The sequence below is a fragment of the Amphiprion ocellaris genome, chromosome 8 (assembly GCF_022539595.1).
Source record: "Amphiprion ocellaris isolate individual 3 ecotype Okinawa chromosome 8, ASM2253959v1, whole genome shotgun sequence".
Taxonomy (NCBI): Eukaryota; Metazoa; Chordata; class Actinopteri; family Pomacentridae; genus Amphiprion; species Amphiprion ocellaris.
The window spans coordinates 6,439,388-6,459,937 of NC_072773.1; the positions used below are offsets into that span (position 1 = coordinate 6,439,388).

The following is a 20,550-nucleotide window of genomic DNA, read 5'->3' on the forward strand; positions in this document are numbered from 1 at the left end:
CTGTTGGTACAGTTTCTGGCTCTGATAAATGTTGGAATTTTGGCAATTATTTAGAAGACAACAATCCTTTCATCCCCACCAACAGATCATAGAGGGTTAAAAAACCTGACATCACACATTCCCACACAAATGAAGTTGACCTCCGATGCTTGTAAATCGTTACTCAAACCAAAAAAAGTATTGATCTCTGATTTTAGCCAAGTGGCATCATAAACAAGTCAATATTTCTGGTGAAAATTAGGGCATACATTAACAGCACAGACAGCCCTCGTACCTCCAGGACGTCCTTCCATTCACCGTCCTTCTTGCAGCCGAGCCGCCACTGTTTGAGGAAGCAGCGCAGCTTGAGGCTGAGCAGTAAAAGAGCCTGTTTGAGGTGCTGCGACTCCTGGACCAGCAGAGTTCTCTCCTGACTCCACAGCTTCTGCTGAAGTCGAGCCTGCAGGCCAAAACTCTGCAGCTGGAAGTCTCGCCGGAGCAGAGCCTTCTGGTGGTCCTCCTGGAGCTGAGAGAACCAGACCAACAGGACGTTTAGACAAGAGTTCATGCAAAAATAGATTAAATGCTGAATGCTTTATTTTGAAAGCAAGCAAAATCAGTCAAAGAGGAGTCTATTTCCTCTTAAATATCCACATTTGAGGAAGGATTCTTTGTCGTAGAGTGGAACTAATATTCACATCTGGAGTTGACACTCAATAAAATGCAATAACTAAATCTCTGTGCACAATTATAACTCCATTACTAATTACCACACTGTATACTTTTATTGCTATTTACTTAGTACAATGCACATTTTTCTACTTACGTTCATAGTTTTCTATTTATGTTTACCTTTTCCTTTCTTCTACTGCTTACACTGGAGCAACTGTAATGCAAGCAATTTCCCCTGGAGATCAGAAAACTATTTCTGATTCCAAAGAAACTGAAGAAGCAACTCATCAAGATCCCATTATTTCTCTAATAAATGGAAAATAATCAGGCAGTTCTGTTTCCTGTTTTTAAGCTTCTAAACACCTAATTTTGTGCATCTCTAGTCTGCAAGCGGTTTGGTTTTAAAACATTTTAATTCAATATAGATCCACACTAGTTAATATGTTTATTTTGGCAAACCTGGTTTACCAAGACAATATTATTAGATGCCCAAAATCTTATATAGGATTCAGTTATTCATCATTATCCAAGCCATGTATTTAACAACATAATATTCAAAGTAAAAGAGTATTGCTTCTACAAAAAAATACTCACCAACATCAAGTATATCAAATAATCTTGACCAACATCTTGTCTGTACATTGTCTTGTTTCAGTGCATCTGTGAGTTTAGTTTTGTTAGTTTATTCTGCAAACCGACCTGTGTGAATTTGAGAGCAGCTTCTTTCTGAGCCTCCTTCTCTTTCTCCAGCTCCTCCTGAGTTCCTCCTTCAGACAGCCGGACGTCGAGGTCGTTGGACTGGATGGGCTGGAGGAAAGAACAAAAGGTCATTAATGAGTATGATGAAAAATGAAGAAAGAGGTGGATGGAGAGACAGGAGTAAAACAAGGGTTGTTCGAGAGGAACTTAAACGTTTGCAGGTAGAAGACGAGGAAAGGAGGATGAATTCGTAATGAGAATGGAAGAAGTAACTGGCAGGAGAGAGTTAAAAAGGCAGAAAAAAGCTAAGTGTGAGAGACACATAACATGGCAGTTTTGTGCTACAACACCCTTTAAATCACACTTCAGCTGTGGCACTACTGTAAGTCCACACACTTCATCTCATGCACCACTCACGCCTCATTTGGCTGCTGAGTGAGTGCAGCCCATCGACCCACCACTGTACCACTAATGTCCTCTTTCACCCTCCACTGGGCCCAGCCTCTGGCCTCCATCAACCTCCACCAGAAACCACCACAGCCTCTACTATCAGCCAGAAACACTACCCCGACCTCTGGTCCAAAGTCACTTCACTGCTGCGAAAAAGCAGCACAACGTGCAGCAGCTTCAGAAACTGAAAGCATATATGTAAAGAATTCCTCCCTAAGAAACCTCAACAAGAGTTCAAGAGGTTAGGGTCATTTTAAGAGGATGCAAAAAGGTGTATTCGGTGTATTTAAGGTACTTTTAAGATACGTTTTTGCTGAGTTTTCAACAAAACAATCAGTTCTACTCTCATATTTTTGTAGTGACTGAGAAGAAACAGTGAGATGATGATTGGCTTCTGGAAAACTTGAATCTTACCCTGGCTCCCAATGGCACCTCTAAAGTTCACTAATTAACATGTATCTTGTTTAATCAGTAGACAGACCTTAATATAAAACCATATACAGTCCCTACTTAAAAGTATTTACCCCATTTGCAAATTTTCCGTTTTGTGCTCGCCAACATTGAATCATGGTCATGTAATTTGGCTTTTTGGACAAGAATTTTGAAATATAGACTCTTTCATGTCCAGTTGGAAACAGATTTCTACAAAATAATGTAAATTATTAAAAATGTAAAATAATTCAGTGCATAACAAGTCAGCCCCTTTAAAGTGGCTCACATAATTCAACTCAGGTGCAGCCGGTTGTTGCAAGCATTACATAATTAGAACATCTAAGTGCAGAGAATGTGTCTCAAGTGATTGTAGCATAAACACTCCTGTATCTGGAAGGTCCAGTCACAGGTAATTCATTTATCCTGGCTATAACTACACTGTAAGAACAAAAGAATGCCAGTAGCAATTTTGTGAAAAGGTTATCGAAAAGCCGAAGTTAGAGGATAGCTGCAAGAAAATTATGGTTGGTTTAATCCATCATTAGTAAATAGAAGGAATAAGAAACGTGTAAAATCGGCCTAGACCAGGTCCACCTCAAAAACAGACCAAGCAAGAAAGAGGCTAGTGAGGGAGGTCACCAGGACACCTATGACTCCTCTGAAGGATTTACAAGCTTCAGCAGTTGAGTTATTCAGGTTCTTTACCAGTCAAAGCCTTGAGAGAAAGTTGCAAAAAGAGTCACTTCTGAAAAAAAATCTTTCAACTAGAGCTCACCAGAAGGCCTGTGCGAGACTCTCAAGTCAACAGGAAGGAGGTTTTTGGTCTGATAACACAAAAATTTTGCTTATTGTCCATCAGACTAGATGCTATATCATCACAAAACACTAAGCATGGTGGTGGTAGCATCATGATGTCAAGCATGGTGGTGGCAGCATTATAATGTGAAGCATGGTGACGGCAGTATCATGATGTGAAGCACGGTGGTGGCAGCATCATGATGTGAAGCATGGTGGTGGCAGCATCATTATGTGAAGCATGGTGGTGGCAGCATCATAATGTGAAGCATGGTGGTGGCAGCATCATGATGTGAAGCATGGCAGCGGTAGCATTATAATGTGAAGCACGGTGATGGCAGCATCATGACGTGAAGCATGGTGGTGGCAGCATCATGATGTGAAGCACAGTGGTGGCAGCATCATGATGTGAAGCATGGTGGTGGCAGCATCATGATGTGAAGCATGGTGGTGGCAGCATCATGATGTGAAGCATGGTGGTGGCAGCATCATGATGTGAAGCATGGTGGTGGCAGCATCATGGTGTGAAGCATGGTGGTGGTGGCATCATAATGTGAAGCATAGTGGTGGCAGCATCATGATGTGAAGCATGGTGGTGGCAGCATCATTATGTGAAGCATGGTGGTGGCAGCATCATGATGTGAAGCACGGTGGTGGCAGCATCATGATGTGAAGCATGGCAGCGGTAGCATTATAATGTGAAGCACGGTGATGGCAGCATCATGACGTGAAGCATGGTGGTGGCAGCATCATGATGTGAAGCACAGTGGTGGCAGCATCATTATGTGAAGCATGGTGGTGGCAGCATCATGATGTGAAGCATGGTGGTGGCAGCATCATGATGTTAAGCATGGATGATGGCAGCATCATGATGTGAAGCATAGTGGTGGCAGCATCATGATGTGAAGCACAGTGGTGGCAGCATCATTATGTGAAGCATGGTGGTGGCAGCATCATGATGTGAAGCATGGTGATGGCAGCATCATGATGTGAAGCATGGTGGTGGCAGCATCATGATGTGAAGCATGGTGATGGCAGCATCATGATGTGAAGCATGGTGGTGGCAGCATCATAATGTGAAGCATGGTGGTGGCAGCATCATGATGTGAAGCATGGTGGTGGCAGCATCATAATGTGAAGCATGGTGGTGGCAGCATCATGATGTGAAGCATGGTGATGGCAGCATCATGATGTGAAGCATGGTGGTGGCAGCATCATAATGTGAAGCATGGTGGTGGCAGCATCATGATGTGAAGCATGGTGATGGCAGCATCATGATGTGAAGCATGGTGGTGGCAGCATCATAATGTGAAGCATGGTGGTGGCAGCATCATGATGTGAAGCACGGTGACGGCAGCATCATGATGAGGGTAAAATGAAAGCAGAAAAGTATAGAGAAATCCTGAAAGACAACCTGCTGCAGTCTGCAAGAGGACTACGACTTGGGAGAAGATTTCTAGAAAAAAAAAAATATCCAAAGCACACCGCCAAAACTACAAAGAAATTATTCAAAAACAACAAGCTAAATGTTCTGGAGTCAAGCCAACATAGAACTTGTGGTTGGACTTGAAAAGGGCTAATTATTCCCGTGCAACCTGCAAATTTTGCAAAGAAAAATGAGGTGAAATCGCAGCTTCCAGATGTGGAAGAATGATTAAGACCTATCCACACAGGAACAATGCTGCTATTGCAGCCATAGGTGCATGTAATGAATACTGGTTTCAAGGAGGTGAATACTTGTGCAATCGCTCATGTCTTTTCAACAGTCTTTGACATTACTTTCTAGAAATCTATCCATCTCCAACCTCTACTGAATGAATAGACGGTTGTTTATCCAGGAATAATAATGACTGCATGCGCTACATAACATACTATATGATTAAATACTCCTGCGTATGACTGACAGATTATACTGAATACTGGATTCTGACTGTACATAAACAGTTGGTGAGTGTGTTACTGTGTCTCTATCTCTAATATCTGATGCTCACTTATCTTTCATTCTATTTCCGTCTCTCTCTGCCATTCACCCTCTCAGTTTCTGATAAAGATGCAGACACGCACACACAGCCTTGGTTACCACGGAGTCACGGCAGCAAAAGGTCAACCAAACAATGCTCTGTTTTTCCTGTCGGTCGCTGCGGCTGACGGTGAAGTCAGCGTTTGTTTGTGTTTGTTTACAGCACAGTGTTGCTAGCATGGGTTTGCCACTGCAGGAACTTCAAGCTGCAGCACACGCAACTCATCCACGGATAAATATGAGCCTCGAAATGACTTCTACAGGAAGCTCAGGAAGAAGCGATGCGTTAGAGGGTTGACAGATTAAAGGAAAAACCTAAACCCTGAACACTACAGTGAGGCCTCCGTTATGTTTTTGCCGCCATTTTGCTGGCATGGTTTGGATCCAGTCGTCACCTCGAAGCAGGAGCATCGAACATACAGACACCTTTGTACAGTGTAAAAATTATGGAGACGACATTAACTGCAATCTTTCAATGAAAGTAGCTGCTTTTTTAATTTCTCCAATGCCTTACCACAACTTTTATGTATTTCTATGTAGAAATTTTTAAGGCAAGGGGACAACTTAACCTTCTTCCTTAATAGTTCGGTTTGTCGGTGCAGCAGTTCAGCTGGTCAGGATTACTACACAGTTGTGGAAATGAATGTCAATTAAAGATAATCTCTAGACAAATTGTTTTGATCATAAAGTAAAATGCTGTACCGCTCAGTTCCAGATACACTGTGATCTGAAAGTTGTAATGTGTAAATGATAAACGGAGGCTTAATATTGTTGAAATTTCACTTATTTTTCTTAAGAAATTTCAGGTTTTTCATTGTGTTTTGTAAAAAGATAGTTAATTAAAAGTGAACATTTTTAGAATTGTACTTTTTTGCACTAAAACAAAGAGAAAAATTAGTCATTTATCACTTATTATGTTGTGATTCTACTGGTCACTTAACATCAAATTGGGCTGCATGTGGCCCCGAACTAATATGAGTGTTAAAGGAAGAAGTCATGGTGTGGTTTGATGAAAATAATGTGAATAATATGCTGTCACCAGATTTCAAGCCAGCTGAACACCAATGGGAGATTGTGTACATCATTCTGCCACGGTCAAAGCACCAAATGAGACAATAGGAATATGAGTATTTGGAATAATGGTGTTGATCGACTCCAGTAGAGTTCCAGAGACTTGGAGAATCAATACCAAGGATTGGATTGGATCTGTTCCATTGGCACAACGCCTTCCTTGGACACTTTTGTGGGTTTTTTTCTTTAATTTGTCACCTGTAGGTAGATTACAGGCCTATTTTCAAGGCTGTAATTAGACTCAGTGTTAACACTTAAAGGTAAAAGTCACTAGTCGCCACAGCAATCAGATGTTAAAAAAAATCCACTGTTACTGATTGTTAACAATAAACCTGCTGCCATAAATGAATGAAAGAATGAATCTGTATCATCATTGTTTGACTTTCCACTCGACTAACATCTAAAAACATTTAAAAAGACACACAATAGATGATAAGACATCTAAAAAAAAAAAAAAAGCATAAAAAAGTTAAGAGCAGCAGCATCAATGGGAAAATGTGGGAGCAAATCGTTAATATGGATAAATAGCAGGAGCACTGGAGTTCTAGCAGCAGTGTAGAAATGCATGTATTGCAACACCATTAGATTTCCACAGCACTGGAAAAAGCTGTTCTTCAGTCCATTTATTGATTAATTTATTAAATACATATGAAAGGAATTCTGCCCCATTGTTAGTCACACCTTAAATAACTGATCATTGTTGCCTAACTCATTGCTTTTGATCTGTAACTTCAGTTTTGTGACCCCTTACACATGCATTCACTCAATTAATCCTGCAAAATATCAGTTTCAGTCCTTCTAATGTCGACTGTTCAGGCTCTAAAGGAAGCATAGTGGACTTTTCTCTCTGTTCCTTGAAGGTGTTTTTAGACGAGCCAGACATTTACCTGTTCTCTGTCTGTGTTTACAAGAGCTGGGTGAGAAATTTGATATTAAAACTTTGGCTTGTGGCTGAAATCAGCTGAGAAATTGCGTTTGCTGTCACCTGTGAGACGGATCCAGGCTTAAGTTTCATCTCCTGCAGGTCTGTTTGTGTTTGTGTCACGACGTTACTGATTGTGCTTTTCATGCCACTCACCGCTGCATCATCCGTCTCCTTCTCTTCCTGTTCCGCTCGGTCGATTTCCTGCTTTTGCGTCTCGCTGCCGTCTGATTGGCTGTTCAGCTGGATTTCATCTTTCACCTCTGCCTCTGATTGGTCCCTATAATCAGGCTGCTGCATGCATGCATGGGCAAGTTAATGAGGAAAAAAAATCAAACACACAACAAAAAAATAAAAAAAAAGAGAGAATCATAGAGGAGAGAGATGTGGGGGAGAGGTTGTGGGACAAAAATGGAAGGAAATGATAGAAAACAGGACAAGAATAAGAAAAAACAACCAAAATGGCGTCCGTCCGACATCAATAAAAAATAATAAATAATGATTTATAGACCTCACAAGACAAAGAAGAGGATGTAGAGGAAGAAGAGCTTGGTCAGAGAGGAAAACGACAGGGTGGAGAAAAGAAAGAAAAGGAGGATGGAGGGTAGAATGAACGGCTGATGGTGGAGGGGGAGGATGTAGAAGAAGTGCAGAGGATGGAGAGAAGGAGGGAAAAACAGCAACGGCAGGTAGAGGAGGGAAGAAAAAGACGAATGGAAAGGGGGAAAAGAAGGAGTAAGGCAGTTAGGATGAAAGGTCAGAGAGAAATGGAGCAACACGGTGAGGAAGAGGAGGGAGAAACAGGTGACACGAAGGAGGAAGAGTGGCAGCAAAGGATGTGAGGTGTGAACGGATGGGAGAGGAGGAGGAAGGAAGTGGAGTGCAGAAATCGATTGGTTATGGTGCCCGTGCAGAGGAGGAAGGGATGAAGGGAAGGAGAGAGCAGGAGGTGTTGGGACTCAGAATTGGCCTCTAATGGAGTCTTAATATTGTAGTTTAACAGCACCACTTCAAATTATGTCCATTTCATCACAACTTGCTCCAAAGTCGACAGATCAGATCAGAATAGAAAACAGGTGTTTTGAGATATTCCTCTTGTCGTAAAGGCAGTAAATCTGTTATTAAAACCCTCTGAACCCCCGAAAACCCTTTGAATGTTACGTTGTCTTTTAAAAATCTGCAAAATTACACCAAAAAAAGCATTAAAAAAATGTCCACAAACTGCTGGGAATTCAGAGGGTTAAGTCTGAAACGCTCATTTTGTAAACAAACAAATACAAAATGCAATTAACAGAATTAATTTCCCCCCCAAACACTAGTAAAGAAAGAAATTAATCTCATCAGATTCCATTTTTTAAAGGTATTTCCAACGGTTGAAAGCGAGAAAAAGATTTCTAAAAAAGCCAGTCTGCTGATTTGAATGTGCTGTTATAATATTTTGGTTCTTATATTGAGTTTTTCCATCATATAGTTGAAGTGCATCATAAGTCACCGACAGTCACCCAAGAATTTCCCAGTGGAGCTTTTCAAATGGAAAATGTGATTCATGAAGTGTGATTGGAAATCTGTTTAGAGACGTTCTGTCTCATCTGCCTCTGAAGCAAACCTGTTTGGACAACTCTCTGAGTCTTATATTCACAAATGATTGTATCGCTCAACGTTAGATTTTGTATTTTATTGGCAGAACCTGCTACAAAAAAAAACTGGAATAACTGAAGAGCAGCTAAAATACATAGACAACACAAACATATTTCACTGTGAGCCCTATTTTCTGTAGTTTTTATGCAAAATATTCAATATGTATTAATTTATTTTTCCACCATTTAACTGTCGAGATTTATTTCTAATGCCAAACTCAGTTCTGTAAATAAATATGAAGGTAAGGTGTGGAATTGGTACATATAAATAAATGGAACTTTGTGTTCATGCAACAAACAGGCTCCATTTGAGGCCTCAAAGCAGCATCTGAACACAGGTTAGGAGGCAGTTAAACAGCATGCAGAGGATGTGGAAATGTGGGGAAGGTATACACCAGTGGCTCAAATCTGGCAGGATTTTATCTCATATTTTCACATTTATATGTATTTCTGTCCTTCACAAACAGGATTGGAATCCTGTGGAATTTTATCCTTCATTTCTCATTTACATATTTGCCAAAAACACACTGTTTGCAGTAACCAGATTCTGTAAAGATTAAAAAGTTCTGCTCTCTATGTTGCAACCAGGAAACTATTAGTGACTCAGCTGTGGTAAAAAGTCAAGTGACAAAAATTCTGGATTTTTTTGGCTGAACTGCAGGTTGTGTTTACACTGAGCAGATAGAACATCATCCATAGGGGAAAAATATTTTAAAAATATTGTATTCAATGTTGCAAAACTAACTTTGGGAAAAAAAATCTATGTAAAAATGCATTTCCTATTTTAGTGACAGAAGCATTGCACAAATATTGATCAGTTTATCCCTCACATTCTTATTTAATTGGCAACCCAGATTCTTCCTGGGATAAGTATAGAAAGAAATTAAATTCTATATTAAAAATGTGTTGTGTGTGCAGCTTTTCCCCAGTAGTGGTACACATGGGGGTACTTGAAAAAATGTTTTAAATGCTAATTCCATTTTTTTTTTTCAATTTCTGTGAAATAAATAATAATAATAATAATAATAATAATAATAAAAAATTCAACTTTCATTTTTTCTTTTTGAAGATTTATGGCATTATAACTTTGCCTTATTCCACATTTCTCTCTCCTTCTAGTGTAAATACATAAATATCTATGGTATATAGAGCCATTATTTTATTTTTTCCAGGACTGGTAACACATATGTGCTCTTGAAAAAAGGTTTTTCCATTTTTTCTTTAAAATTTTCTAAAATAAACAATCAAAAAAAAATAACTTTTGTTAAATTAAAAATGTTAACAGTTAAATATCTATAGTAGATAGAGCCACCAATTATTTTTTTCAGTTTTGGTAAAATATCTGGGCTCTTGGAAAAACGTTGTACAAGTTGATTCCCGGATTTTCCAGTTTTTGAAAAATAAATTAAATGCTAATTCCATTTTTTAAATGATTGTAAAATTTACAATAGTAAAACAAGTACTTTCATTTTTTTCTTTTTGCAGATTCATGGCATTATAACTTTGTCTTATTTATTGCACATTTCTCTCTCCTAGTCATGGTTGTGCTGTTTTCAAACAGGTGCAGATAGGAAGCATTTCAGATTAAACTGGAATAATAACAAGACAAATAAAAGGATGTTTTTGGGTATTTTTTTGTGTGTTTCGTCAGATTTGTGCCAGCTGTGCAAATTCCTTCCTCACTGCATGTTGAAATGGGTTCAGGAGTGTTGGTCGGCCAAAATAACGGAAACAAAACTGTAAACAACAGAGAAATAAACTCGTGACAGCAGGAAAGAAAAACCTAACAATTGCAAAAGCGTTAAAAAAAGAGACTAAATGAAAGAGAGGGAGTGACGAGGAGTGAAAAGGAGTGTGATTGTTGTTTTCTTTTACCTTCTCCGCCGCCCTGCTTTGCTCGTCTGGACTCGCGTCCTCGGAGCAGCTGATGGAGGTGCAGGCTGAAGCAGGAGGCTCAACCTGAGCTTCCCTCCCTGCTGCCGGAGGTTTATTCAGGCCGTCTACCTGCTCGACGAAGGCCTGCAGCTGGGTGTGCAGAGCCTGAAGCCTGCTGGTCAGAGCGCCAACCAGAGGACGGTCCGACAGATCCGACAGCTCTGAGATCTGGAAGGAGCAGAAATAATAGGATTTATCCAAAAGTCACGCAGCGTGAAGCTGCAGCTGATAAATTACAAGCTGCAGAGCTGCTGCTGACAAAACATCCGTCACTGAGGCCGAGATGTTTCTTCCTCTTGTAGTTTCTACTTCTAGATGGATAAATAAGATCAGTTGCTGCTGTTAAATGAAGCATTTTGGACAGATAGTCACACAAAACAAATCATTTGAAAACATAACCTCTTGAAAATCACCCAAATCCTGCTGTCAGGAATAAAATATAATAAGAGCTCATTCAGTAGGCTGATTATTACAACTGACTTTGCCGTGTGGCAAGAGGTATTGTCTTGGTGGAAAATCCAGTCATTGGAGGCAGGAAAGAGTTTTCCAGATGATGGAAGAAGACTGTTTTCAGAGAGTAGCCCCAAACATGACCTGGTTCATTGACCCTGTTTCACCCAGACTGAAACTACCCCAGATGGTCACTGATCCACCCCCATGTTTTACTGTAGGGGCAGACAGTCTGGTTTGTAGCTTCTCCAGGCTTCCTCCTAACCTAACCAGTAAGTTGGCTGGAGTGGACATCAAGTGAAACCTGGATTCATCCCTGAAGAGAACCTTAGTCCAATCATCAACAGTCCAATCCTTGTGATCCCAGCAAAGAGTAACCAGCTTTCCTCTGCCTTTCCTTGATGAAGGGCTTCTTCCTGCCCTGTAGGACTTCAGATCAGCTTCAAGTAGTCGCTTTCCAACTGTCCTTGCCGAACAAGTCACATTTCTCCACAGTGCCCACTCATTTTTAAGGTCCCTGGAGGTCTGAGGACGATTCCTGACACAGGAATGGATGAGTGACGTCATCTGGTGGGTAGAAAGATGTTTCCTGCCGAGACCAGCTAGCAGTTTGGTAGAACCATGTTGGGCTTGTTTTTCCTTGGTGTACTGAATGGCTGTCTTGGAGATCTTCAGTTTTTTCGCTACCTGTCTCTCACTCAGACCAATTTCCAGCAGTGCCAAGATGGCTGCCTTTCTGGCTTCACATAATTCTTTAGTTTTAGGTGGTATATGAGAGCTGACAGCTTCTGAGTTGTGCTACAGCTTGAATGTCAGCAGGAAACCACTCTAGGCCTTTGCATGTGCAGTGCTGCTTATGACATGAAATGTCCTCTTATATATTCTGAGAATAAGCTTAAGCATGTCAAATAGGACATAATGTATTATGGAATCAGCTGTATTTTTAGTCGTGTTCATTGTATTCTTCAGGTAATATACCTTTAGTGGTACCAGGCATTGAAATGAACAAGAAATTGAAGGAAACAAGCGTAGTCTAACAATTTTTTCCATGACCGTATATATAGTGCAACACATATTTGCATATTCATTATCATGCGAAGAATAAATTCCTATTACTAACACTTTCTAGTAAACTTGTTAGGCCACAGGAACCTCACACACAAAGTTTTTATACGTATTTATGCAGATTTAAGGCTTAAAAGGCGCTAAATATTCTTTAAGTTTGTAAAAGTGAAGGTCTGACCTGGCAGAAAACGGACCAATCAGAGGTCGTTACCTGTCCGTGAGGCTGAGGCTTCTCCAGGTCACACGGTTCTGCCGCCTCATTGCTGCACACCTTGTGATAGATGGAGGGCGAGGACGAGAGGCAGTTGGACTCGGGGGAGGTCAGGAGCTGTATCGCCGTGGAAACCAAGCGAGCCTGGTCCCTCATGGCCAGCAAGGCATCATGGTCCTTCTGCCCCAGGCGGCCGGGAAGCAAAGCGTCAGCGTTGTCCTCCACCTTCCTTCTTTGGTCCTTCATCTCGAGGCTGTCGTTCTCGCCTCCGACCGGCTCTTTACGGTGAGGCGGACTGACACAAAAACACACAGAACTTTTCTTTTAAAACTATCATCCACGATGGCTTTAATAGACGAGGTTTGGACATTGACCTGAAAATGCTCTGAAAACTACAAATGTGTGTAAAACTCCACTTGCAAAGGATCACTGAGTGATTACTGTTTCTCAAGTCTGTATTACCGAGTTGAGATATAAAATGCAGATAGAAGCCTTAAAATCTTTCACAGTCACAACTTAATTTAAATATCTAAACTATTAAATTGTTGTGAAACTCAGGTCAGACATTCATCTCTTTCACATCAACGCTTCAGGTTCTTTTCTGGAGGTTTATTCCATCTCCAAACATAAAAGGTCCTTCTGCTCGACCACCTTATTAATCATAAACTCTGATTATTTAAAACGGTAACTGTGAAATTTTAGTATTATTTATCAAAAAATTCCTGAGATTAAAAAAAAAGCTTGTTTTTTTGCACATTGAAATTTAAGGCTGTTTAAACCACAGTATACCAGGAAGTATTTAAGACAAAAGCCTGAAATTTAATTAATTAATTCAGAATCGGCAATACTGGACAAGCAGATAAAATAATCTTGAAATATATCTCTATATATATTGTATAAAAGCAACGCCGTCAGGAAAAGTCCCACCTTTGAGCTCACATTTAGTCAACTAGTGATATTTTCTGAACCATATGTAGCTGCAGGTCACAATAATACAACAGAGAGAATACTTTTTAATCCGAAATATTTGGTTGCACAAAAGAAAAAGGAAAATGTTATTTATGACGAGTTGTATCCCAAAAACTAGCTAATATGTTGATAGTTTCATCCAAGTAGAACAAAGATCTGAAGTGTCAAAAATGTTTCTCCAAATATAAATATAAAGTAATTTCTTTAATAAAAAACATTTTTAAATAATAATTTAAAAAAACAACACTTTGCAGGCTTTATTGTGACTTTCATACTTATTATTTTCCATAATATTAATTCACGCAGGACATTTATACTTACACTTATTGTATTGTATTTTCTATTTTTCTTATTGTTCATTTTTATTTACTGCATAATGTTGCTTACTTATTTGTATTTATGATAGTGGGAACTGTACTGTGTCTGCTCTAACAACTGAATTTCCCCTCAGGGATTAGTAAAGTATTTCTATTCTATTCTATTCTATTCTATTCTATTCTATTCTATTCTATTCTATTCTATTCTATTCTATTCTACTCTACTCTGTTCCACAACTGTTTGCTTGTATCATTAATCAAATGAGGGCAAATATTAGACTGACATCAGCAAAATACTACGTCAGGTATTGATTTCATGGGATTAACCAACAACAGTCATGTCTGTGTTTGTATTTATAAAACTGTTAGCAATAATTCATACAACTTTTATAACATTTGACAGTTCTCTTTACTTCTAGCTATGTTTTTTGCTGTTTTGCATAGAAATTAAAATTATATTGCATTGAAAAATGAGACAAAACACGACTGGAGCAAAATAAAACGCCCTGAAAGTGCTGGGAGCTCAGAGGATGAAGTCTTGAAAGGCTTATTTTTTCAAAATAAACAAAAATAAACTTCTAGCACTACAATTATATACATTTTCCTAAACATTACTAAAGGAAAAAAAATATTTCAATGATATTTTTCTTTTTGTAGGCATATTTCTAACAGTTGAAGTTGAGGGAAAGATTTAAAGCACATTTTTAAAAAAGAAGCCGCTCTGGTTCCAATGTGGTTTTATAATTGTGTGTTTTTTATATTGCATTTTATGCAACAACCTCGGAAGATGAGTCACGTCTTTTACTTCTCTCAACTCGAAATCAACAGTTTGGGCTTCACTTCATGTTTTCATCTGTGAACTATAATTGAATTATTGTTAATTTACGATAAAATCTACTTTTACTGAAGAGTCCTCAGTAGAGAAACATCCACAGTTTCGCCCACAGAAGTTGTAAAAGGAAAAGGAAGTCTAAGCTGACCTGGTTGGGAGGCACTCTGCTGAGTCTCCGGCCTCAGCGTCCGTCTCCAGAGCCAGTCTGAGTGAGGATGAGGAGGAGGATGAAGGTGTGTGGTACGAGGCCAGGTCGCAGCGCTGCAGGTTGGACAGAAGCACTCTGTTCTCGTACTGCAGCTTCTTCACCTTCCCGCTCAGCTCTGCGACCTGGAGCCTGGCCAGTCGCAGCTCCTCCTCCGGGGCGGGCGTGTCGGTGCTGATGAGCACCGCCCCCTCCTGGATGGAGTGGACGGGGCTGTCGTTCAGCAGCCCGTCCGTCAGCGACATCAGCGAGCTGGAGGTCAGAGCGGAGGCCGGCGGCGGCAGCTCGGACTTGTAGCGGTTGATCTCGTTCATCAGCAGCTTGTTCTGCTCCTCCATCTCGATCAGGGACCTCCTCAGCAGCTCCGCCTCCTCCTCCACGAACTGCAGGTGTCTCTGGAGCTCCATGACGTTTTCAGACGAGGCTCCTCCCCCGAGGACCATGGCCCCGCCTGTCAGGCCAAGCCCCGCCCCCAGAGCACCGCCCACACCGGCCAGCTCCTGAGGACCGTCTGGAGGTGAAAACACAGCAAAAGAGGATGAAATTAAAGAGAATAGCATGTATGAAATGAGAAGTGATAATATATAAATAATAAAAGTAAAGTAAATATCCAAAACATGTCTGAAAAATTAGAAACCGCACAAACTACAGGCCAGAAGTTTGGAAGCAACTTCAAGTTTCTGTTCACAATGTCTTTCTTAAAAACTAGTATGGATTCTATGGATTTTAAGATGCATTTACTTCATGATCAGGCTTTGCTTTCATTGACATGCACCATTTACCTCAATTTACCTTCAGGTATACATTGAGGATAGTAGACAATTGCTGAATAAATGTTAACAAAAGGAAAGAAGGGCTTAGTTTTAGAGCTGGGAATCCCAACCTCAGTGCAAAAGTAAAAAAGGAACCCACAGAAGTATAAAAGTGACTGAAATCACTCAGGGGTTTCAGGAAGGTTGACCTCATTTTTTGCTGATGGTCCATTCGCTGAGGCTACCTGCTGATTTAGGGCCATTTCCACCTGCAGAAGACGTCACGTCTCTGACAAATGAATCCCAGTAATAACTGATTGAGATAATAAACTACCTTGTGGCCCCTTCATGTCGTCCATCTCGGCTCGGAGTCCTCGGTTCTCCACCTCCAGCTCCACGATACGCCGACTCAGCAGGTTGGCCTCCTCCTCCACCAGCTTCAGGTGGACTCGGATTTCTGCCTCCCGGGTGTGGGGGGAGTCAGCAACCTGGGGGAGGTGAGGGGGAGGCAATAACACAGGTATGAGGAGGGGAGGAACAGTTTCAGAGCTCAAACATGACATTTAAACGCTCATTATTAAACTTTTAAACGCTCCTTACGCTAATTATGTGCGACGACATCTGAAAATACAATGAAATCTAAGCTTGAAATCTGAGCATTTATTCAAAAATAGCTTTATTCTAAACGTTTCATTTTAAAATTTCCCAAAATTGTTGCAGTAACCAAACAAAAAATACACAAAAAGCCCACAACCAATTAGTGACTCAACCACCTGAGACTTCTCGGCTGAACTGCAGGCAGTGTTATTTTACACAGAGCAAATTAAAAAAACATGTAAGCAAATTCAAAATATAAGTGGTACAATAGCTGTAGTATGTAGAGCCACAATATTTTACCTTACAGGTTTTTTCCCACATGTGGCCACATAGAAAACTGCTGTATTTCCTGATGGTTTTTTTTCCCCACTTTTTGTAAGATAAAAAACAAAATAAATTCGACTTTAGCCTTTTCTTTGTTCAAGATTTTGGCATATAACTTGTTGCTATTATTAATATTATTATTATTATTATTATTATTATTATTATTATTATTATTATTATTATTATTATTATTATTATTATTATTATTATTATTAGACTTTTTGGCTGAACTGCAGGCAGTGTTATTTTACACAGAGCAGACAGAAAAAAAACATGCAAACAAATCAAAGATATAAGTAGTAAAATATCTATGGTATGTAGAGCCACAGTAGTTTTTTTCCACCTCTGATGATATGAAAACTGCTGAATAAGTTCGTTTCCTGATTTTTTCCATACGATAACGAAATAAATGTGACTGTTGTCTTTTCTTTGTTCATGATTTTGGCACACAACTTTCTTGCTATTATTATTAGACTTCTTGGCTGAACTGCAGGCAGTTTATACACAGAGCAGATAGAGGCAAGAAAGCAAACAAGTTAAAATATAAGTAGTAAAATATCTGTATTATGTACAGTCAGTCTTTTACTCAGTGTTTGTTAAACCTGTGGGTACTTGACAAAAGGTTTTAGCAATTTATATAAAATAAATTATCTATCAAATTCAACTACCATTTTTCTTTTTGTAAGATTTATGGCAATGCAATTTTGTCATGCTGCACAAAATCTTAAAAATGTACAATTTATCAGGTAGAAACAGAAAGAATCGTCTGATTTTGAGCTTTCTGTGTCTGATGTGCAGTTCCATTTGGAAAATTAAACAAATCTAATCCTAAAACTGTGATATTTCATCAAAATAAATAAAATCTGCATCTGTCATTTTAAAAAAAATTCACTGAAAATAAACCGCTTATACAAAGTCATTTCTGTAAAAAAAAAAGGAAAATTCTGTATTTCTTAGATAAATACCAAGCCAAAAGTAACTTATATATGATTAACAGTGAAGTGACAAAAATCAGGGACTGAATTGACTTTATAAGTACTAAAATATCACATAAATGACTGTAAAACCAATAGTGTAACAACTGATAACAACAGAAGAAATCATTGACTGCATTTTGCTTAGTTAAAAGTTAGTTTTCTGCATCAGTAAAATGGCTTAAAAAGTGTTTTCTCAGGCTTTTTCTTTTTATGCCCAGAGAAAATATGTGCCTTTGAGGTTTTTTTATAAGGGAAGAACCATTCTACAGCCCTCAGCACTGAATAATTAGGATTTAAATGGTAAGAAAACAAAGGAAAACCTGTGTTTTCCTTCTGCAGAAACTGGGCATTGTTTTGGTGCTTTGCTGCAACTCTTGCACAATTTCAGGCCTCTAAAAGGATAAAAGTGGCGGCATGAACTGGATGCACCAGAGCTTAAATGAAGTGAAATCAAAATGTTAGGAGTTCAGAGATTTTAAATCTCTCATGTTCTTGTTCAGTCACCTCTATATTGTCATATTAATCAGTGTGTGACAGAGACAAAGATAATCTGCTAAACTCACCTCCTCCACGGTGAGCGAGGCGTTGACGTCCCCGTAAAGCGAGCGGTACTTGGTCAGCTCCTCCTTCATGGCCTCGCTGTCCTTCACCAGCTTGGTCAGCTTCTTGCACATCAGCGCTGATTCCTCTTTGGCAAAGTGGAGCTGACACTTCAGGTCCGAACTGTCTTCCTGCAGAATGAAAAGAGAGTGATGAGGCGACAGCGGTGCAAAAAAAAACCCCCAAAAAACAAAAACTGCTGCATCACAGGAAGGCGGACCCTTTAAAACGCATCACACAAAGGCCAAAAGGAAACGACATCACCTGAGTAGCAAATCAGCCTGAGATGAATCAGACAATTAATCAATTAACTGAAAAATGATGGACTACCTGAGCAAATAGATGAATACCACTGAGACTGTAATAAACCTGTTACTCTATGAATAATGCAGACCTCCAGGAATAAAACAAAACAAAACACTTTTAACCAGAAATTAAAGTATTTTCCTCTTCGATCAAACTTGTGCAAAAAATAAATGTATTGAGTTTCTCAAGTTAACCGTCTGGCCCCTAAAACTCATCAGAGAACAAGTCTGAAAGGCCACTTACTTTAATAAAACAGTCCCCAAAATGACAATATTTTTCAGATATACAAGAATCTCTAAAAACAGGATGGATCATTGAATTTGAAACATTTCAACTTTTCGATTTTTAGTTTAGTTTCATCTGGAAAAATAAGAAAATCCAAGAATAAAATTTGCACATTTCATCATTTTATTGCACATTTTGTTAAAAAGATTTGCCTGTAACTAGTCAAAAAAACCCACAAAAAACAAGCTGATTAGCTATTAGTTACTCACCTGTAAAACTGTAAAAAATTCAGACTTCTCGGCTGAACTGCAGGAAGTGTAGGATCGAGGCATCACGCAAACAAATTAAAAATATAAGTAGTAAAATATCTATGGTATGTAGAGTCAGCTTTTAATCCCAGTGTTGGTTAAACTTTGAATTTCTGTAAAATTAATAACCATCGAAATGCAACTTCAATTTTTAGCTGTTTATTTTTTAAGATATATGACATTGAAAGTTTATCATACAACACAAAATATTGCACAGTTGCACCATTTATCAGGCAGAAACAGAAACAATCATGTAAATTGTGCAAAACAAATAATCAAAGAGATTCAACCATGTTTTTTTCTTTTGTATGATATATGGGATTGCAGCTTAGTTATACTAAAAGTAAAGGTTTTTAAAATTTTTCTAAAATTAATAATCAAAGAAATTCAGTCGGTTTTTCTTTTTTTTAAAGATATATGGCATTGAAAGTTTGTTATGCTGCACAAAATATTACATAGTTACACCATTTATCAGGTAGAAGCAGAAAGAATCATGTGATTTTGTGCAAAGAGCTACTTTATTTTTTCTACTTTTGCAAAATAAATAAAGGAAATGACATGCATAAATGACGAGAGACAAGACACATGTGACTATTCCCTAAAGACAAGAAGAGAACTATCTGAACTGTTGTTTTCTGGTAAAACACAAACAGATGAATTCAGTCTGTCCTGGTCCAGAGGTCAAACAGAGACAGACAGACAACCTGACAGGACAGATTCACTCAGAGTTGGTCAAAGCTGCCGACATGAGGATAAATGCAGGAGAACAAAGACAACAAGCCGCCAGATGACATCTCCTCATGCAGAGATGCTCACGTTAAACTGTGATGATGTTAGAGGTCACGGGTGAAACATGTGATACAGTTCCAGTGTTTTTACATCATTCCTGGTCACTAAAACTACCAGCTGGACAAAAACCTCTCTCAATCCATGACAGTACAGCAACTCAACTGGGCTGAACCGGAGTTTTGATTCTATTTAAAATAATGGTACAGATCTGTTAACTAACCAGACGGTGAGGTCGACTCACTCTGTGGTTGTTCCTTGTTAGGTTTTTCCAAAAAACAGAAAAAAGAAGCACAAAAAGAAACAGAACGGCCAGCGAACACTCATTAGTGGTTTTACCTCAGACGTCGTCATCTGAAAAGATTATTTAAGGACTTACTGGAATAAAGAATAAAGAGCTGGAAGACTAAAGTAGCTCACCAACCACTACTACAGTAACTGAAGCAGCAAACACAGGTACCTGCTGAAGAATAAAGGTAAAGTATGTGTAAATATTAGTGACTAAACCAAAATATCTGACCAGAAACGGCTGCAGAAGAAAATGAGTGAGTACAGACAGTTATAAAATGCATAATATTATTAAGTCCAGTATCCAACAGTAGAGTTAAAAGAAGAGGGAATATTTGACAGAAATAAAAGCGAAGTTTGCTGGACGTGGAAGAAGGCGGCAATTTTCTAGCATGTTAGCCAAAACAACAACAATGTGATGATGTATAAATAATAAAATAAACCACAGACTCTATATGGTGTCATTCCAGAATTGGAGAAAAATTTACGTCCCAAATTTCAAATAATCTATGAAAAAAAGTACTAAAACATGTCGTTGTTAGAAGAAGAAGAATGTTTAAAAATATTTTTTAAAATACCAAGTAAGTCTGGAGTTCCTCCTATTTTTCTCTTGTCCCACTCTCCTCATGACCAAATTGAATCAGTTAAAATAAAGTTTAAAGCTCCTTTATTTTTTTCATTGATGTCTCTTGTAATTGTGGGAACATTTTTTTAAATCAACATATT

General features: G+C 38.9%; 1 protein-coding gene across 4 annotated transcripts in view; it reads right to left on the minus strand.

Annotated features, from left to right (window-relative positions):
• Positions 1-20,550, minus strand: part of soga1 (suppressor of glucose, autophagy associated 1) — a 160,833-nt gene that overhangs the window by 29,550 nt on the left and 110,733 nt on the right. For 3 of the 4 annotated variants that reach the window (XM_055012699.1, XM_055012697.1, XM_023270756.3), the window contains exons 6-13: positions 17,875-18,042; positions 15,748-15,901; positions 14,605-15,172; positions 12,339-12,633; positions 10,553-10,780; positions 7,197-7,334; positions 1,351-1,458; positions 275-505 (exon numbers count right to left, since the gene is read on the minus strand). In XM_055012699.1, coding sequence (XP_054868674.1) covers positions 275-505; positions 1,351-1,458; positions 7,197-7,334; positions 10,553-10,780; positions 12,339-12,633; positions 14,605-15,172; positions 15,748-15,901; positions 17,875-18,042 — 1,890 coding nt within the window. The remainder of the gene's footprint in view (positions 1-274; positions 506-1,350; positions 1,459-7,196; positions 7,335-10,552; positions 10,781-12,338; positions 12,634-14,604; positions 15,173-15,747; positions 15,902-17,874; positions 18,043-20,550) is intronic. The other variant, XM_055012698.1, reaches the window with a different exon arrangement.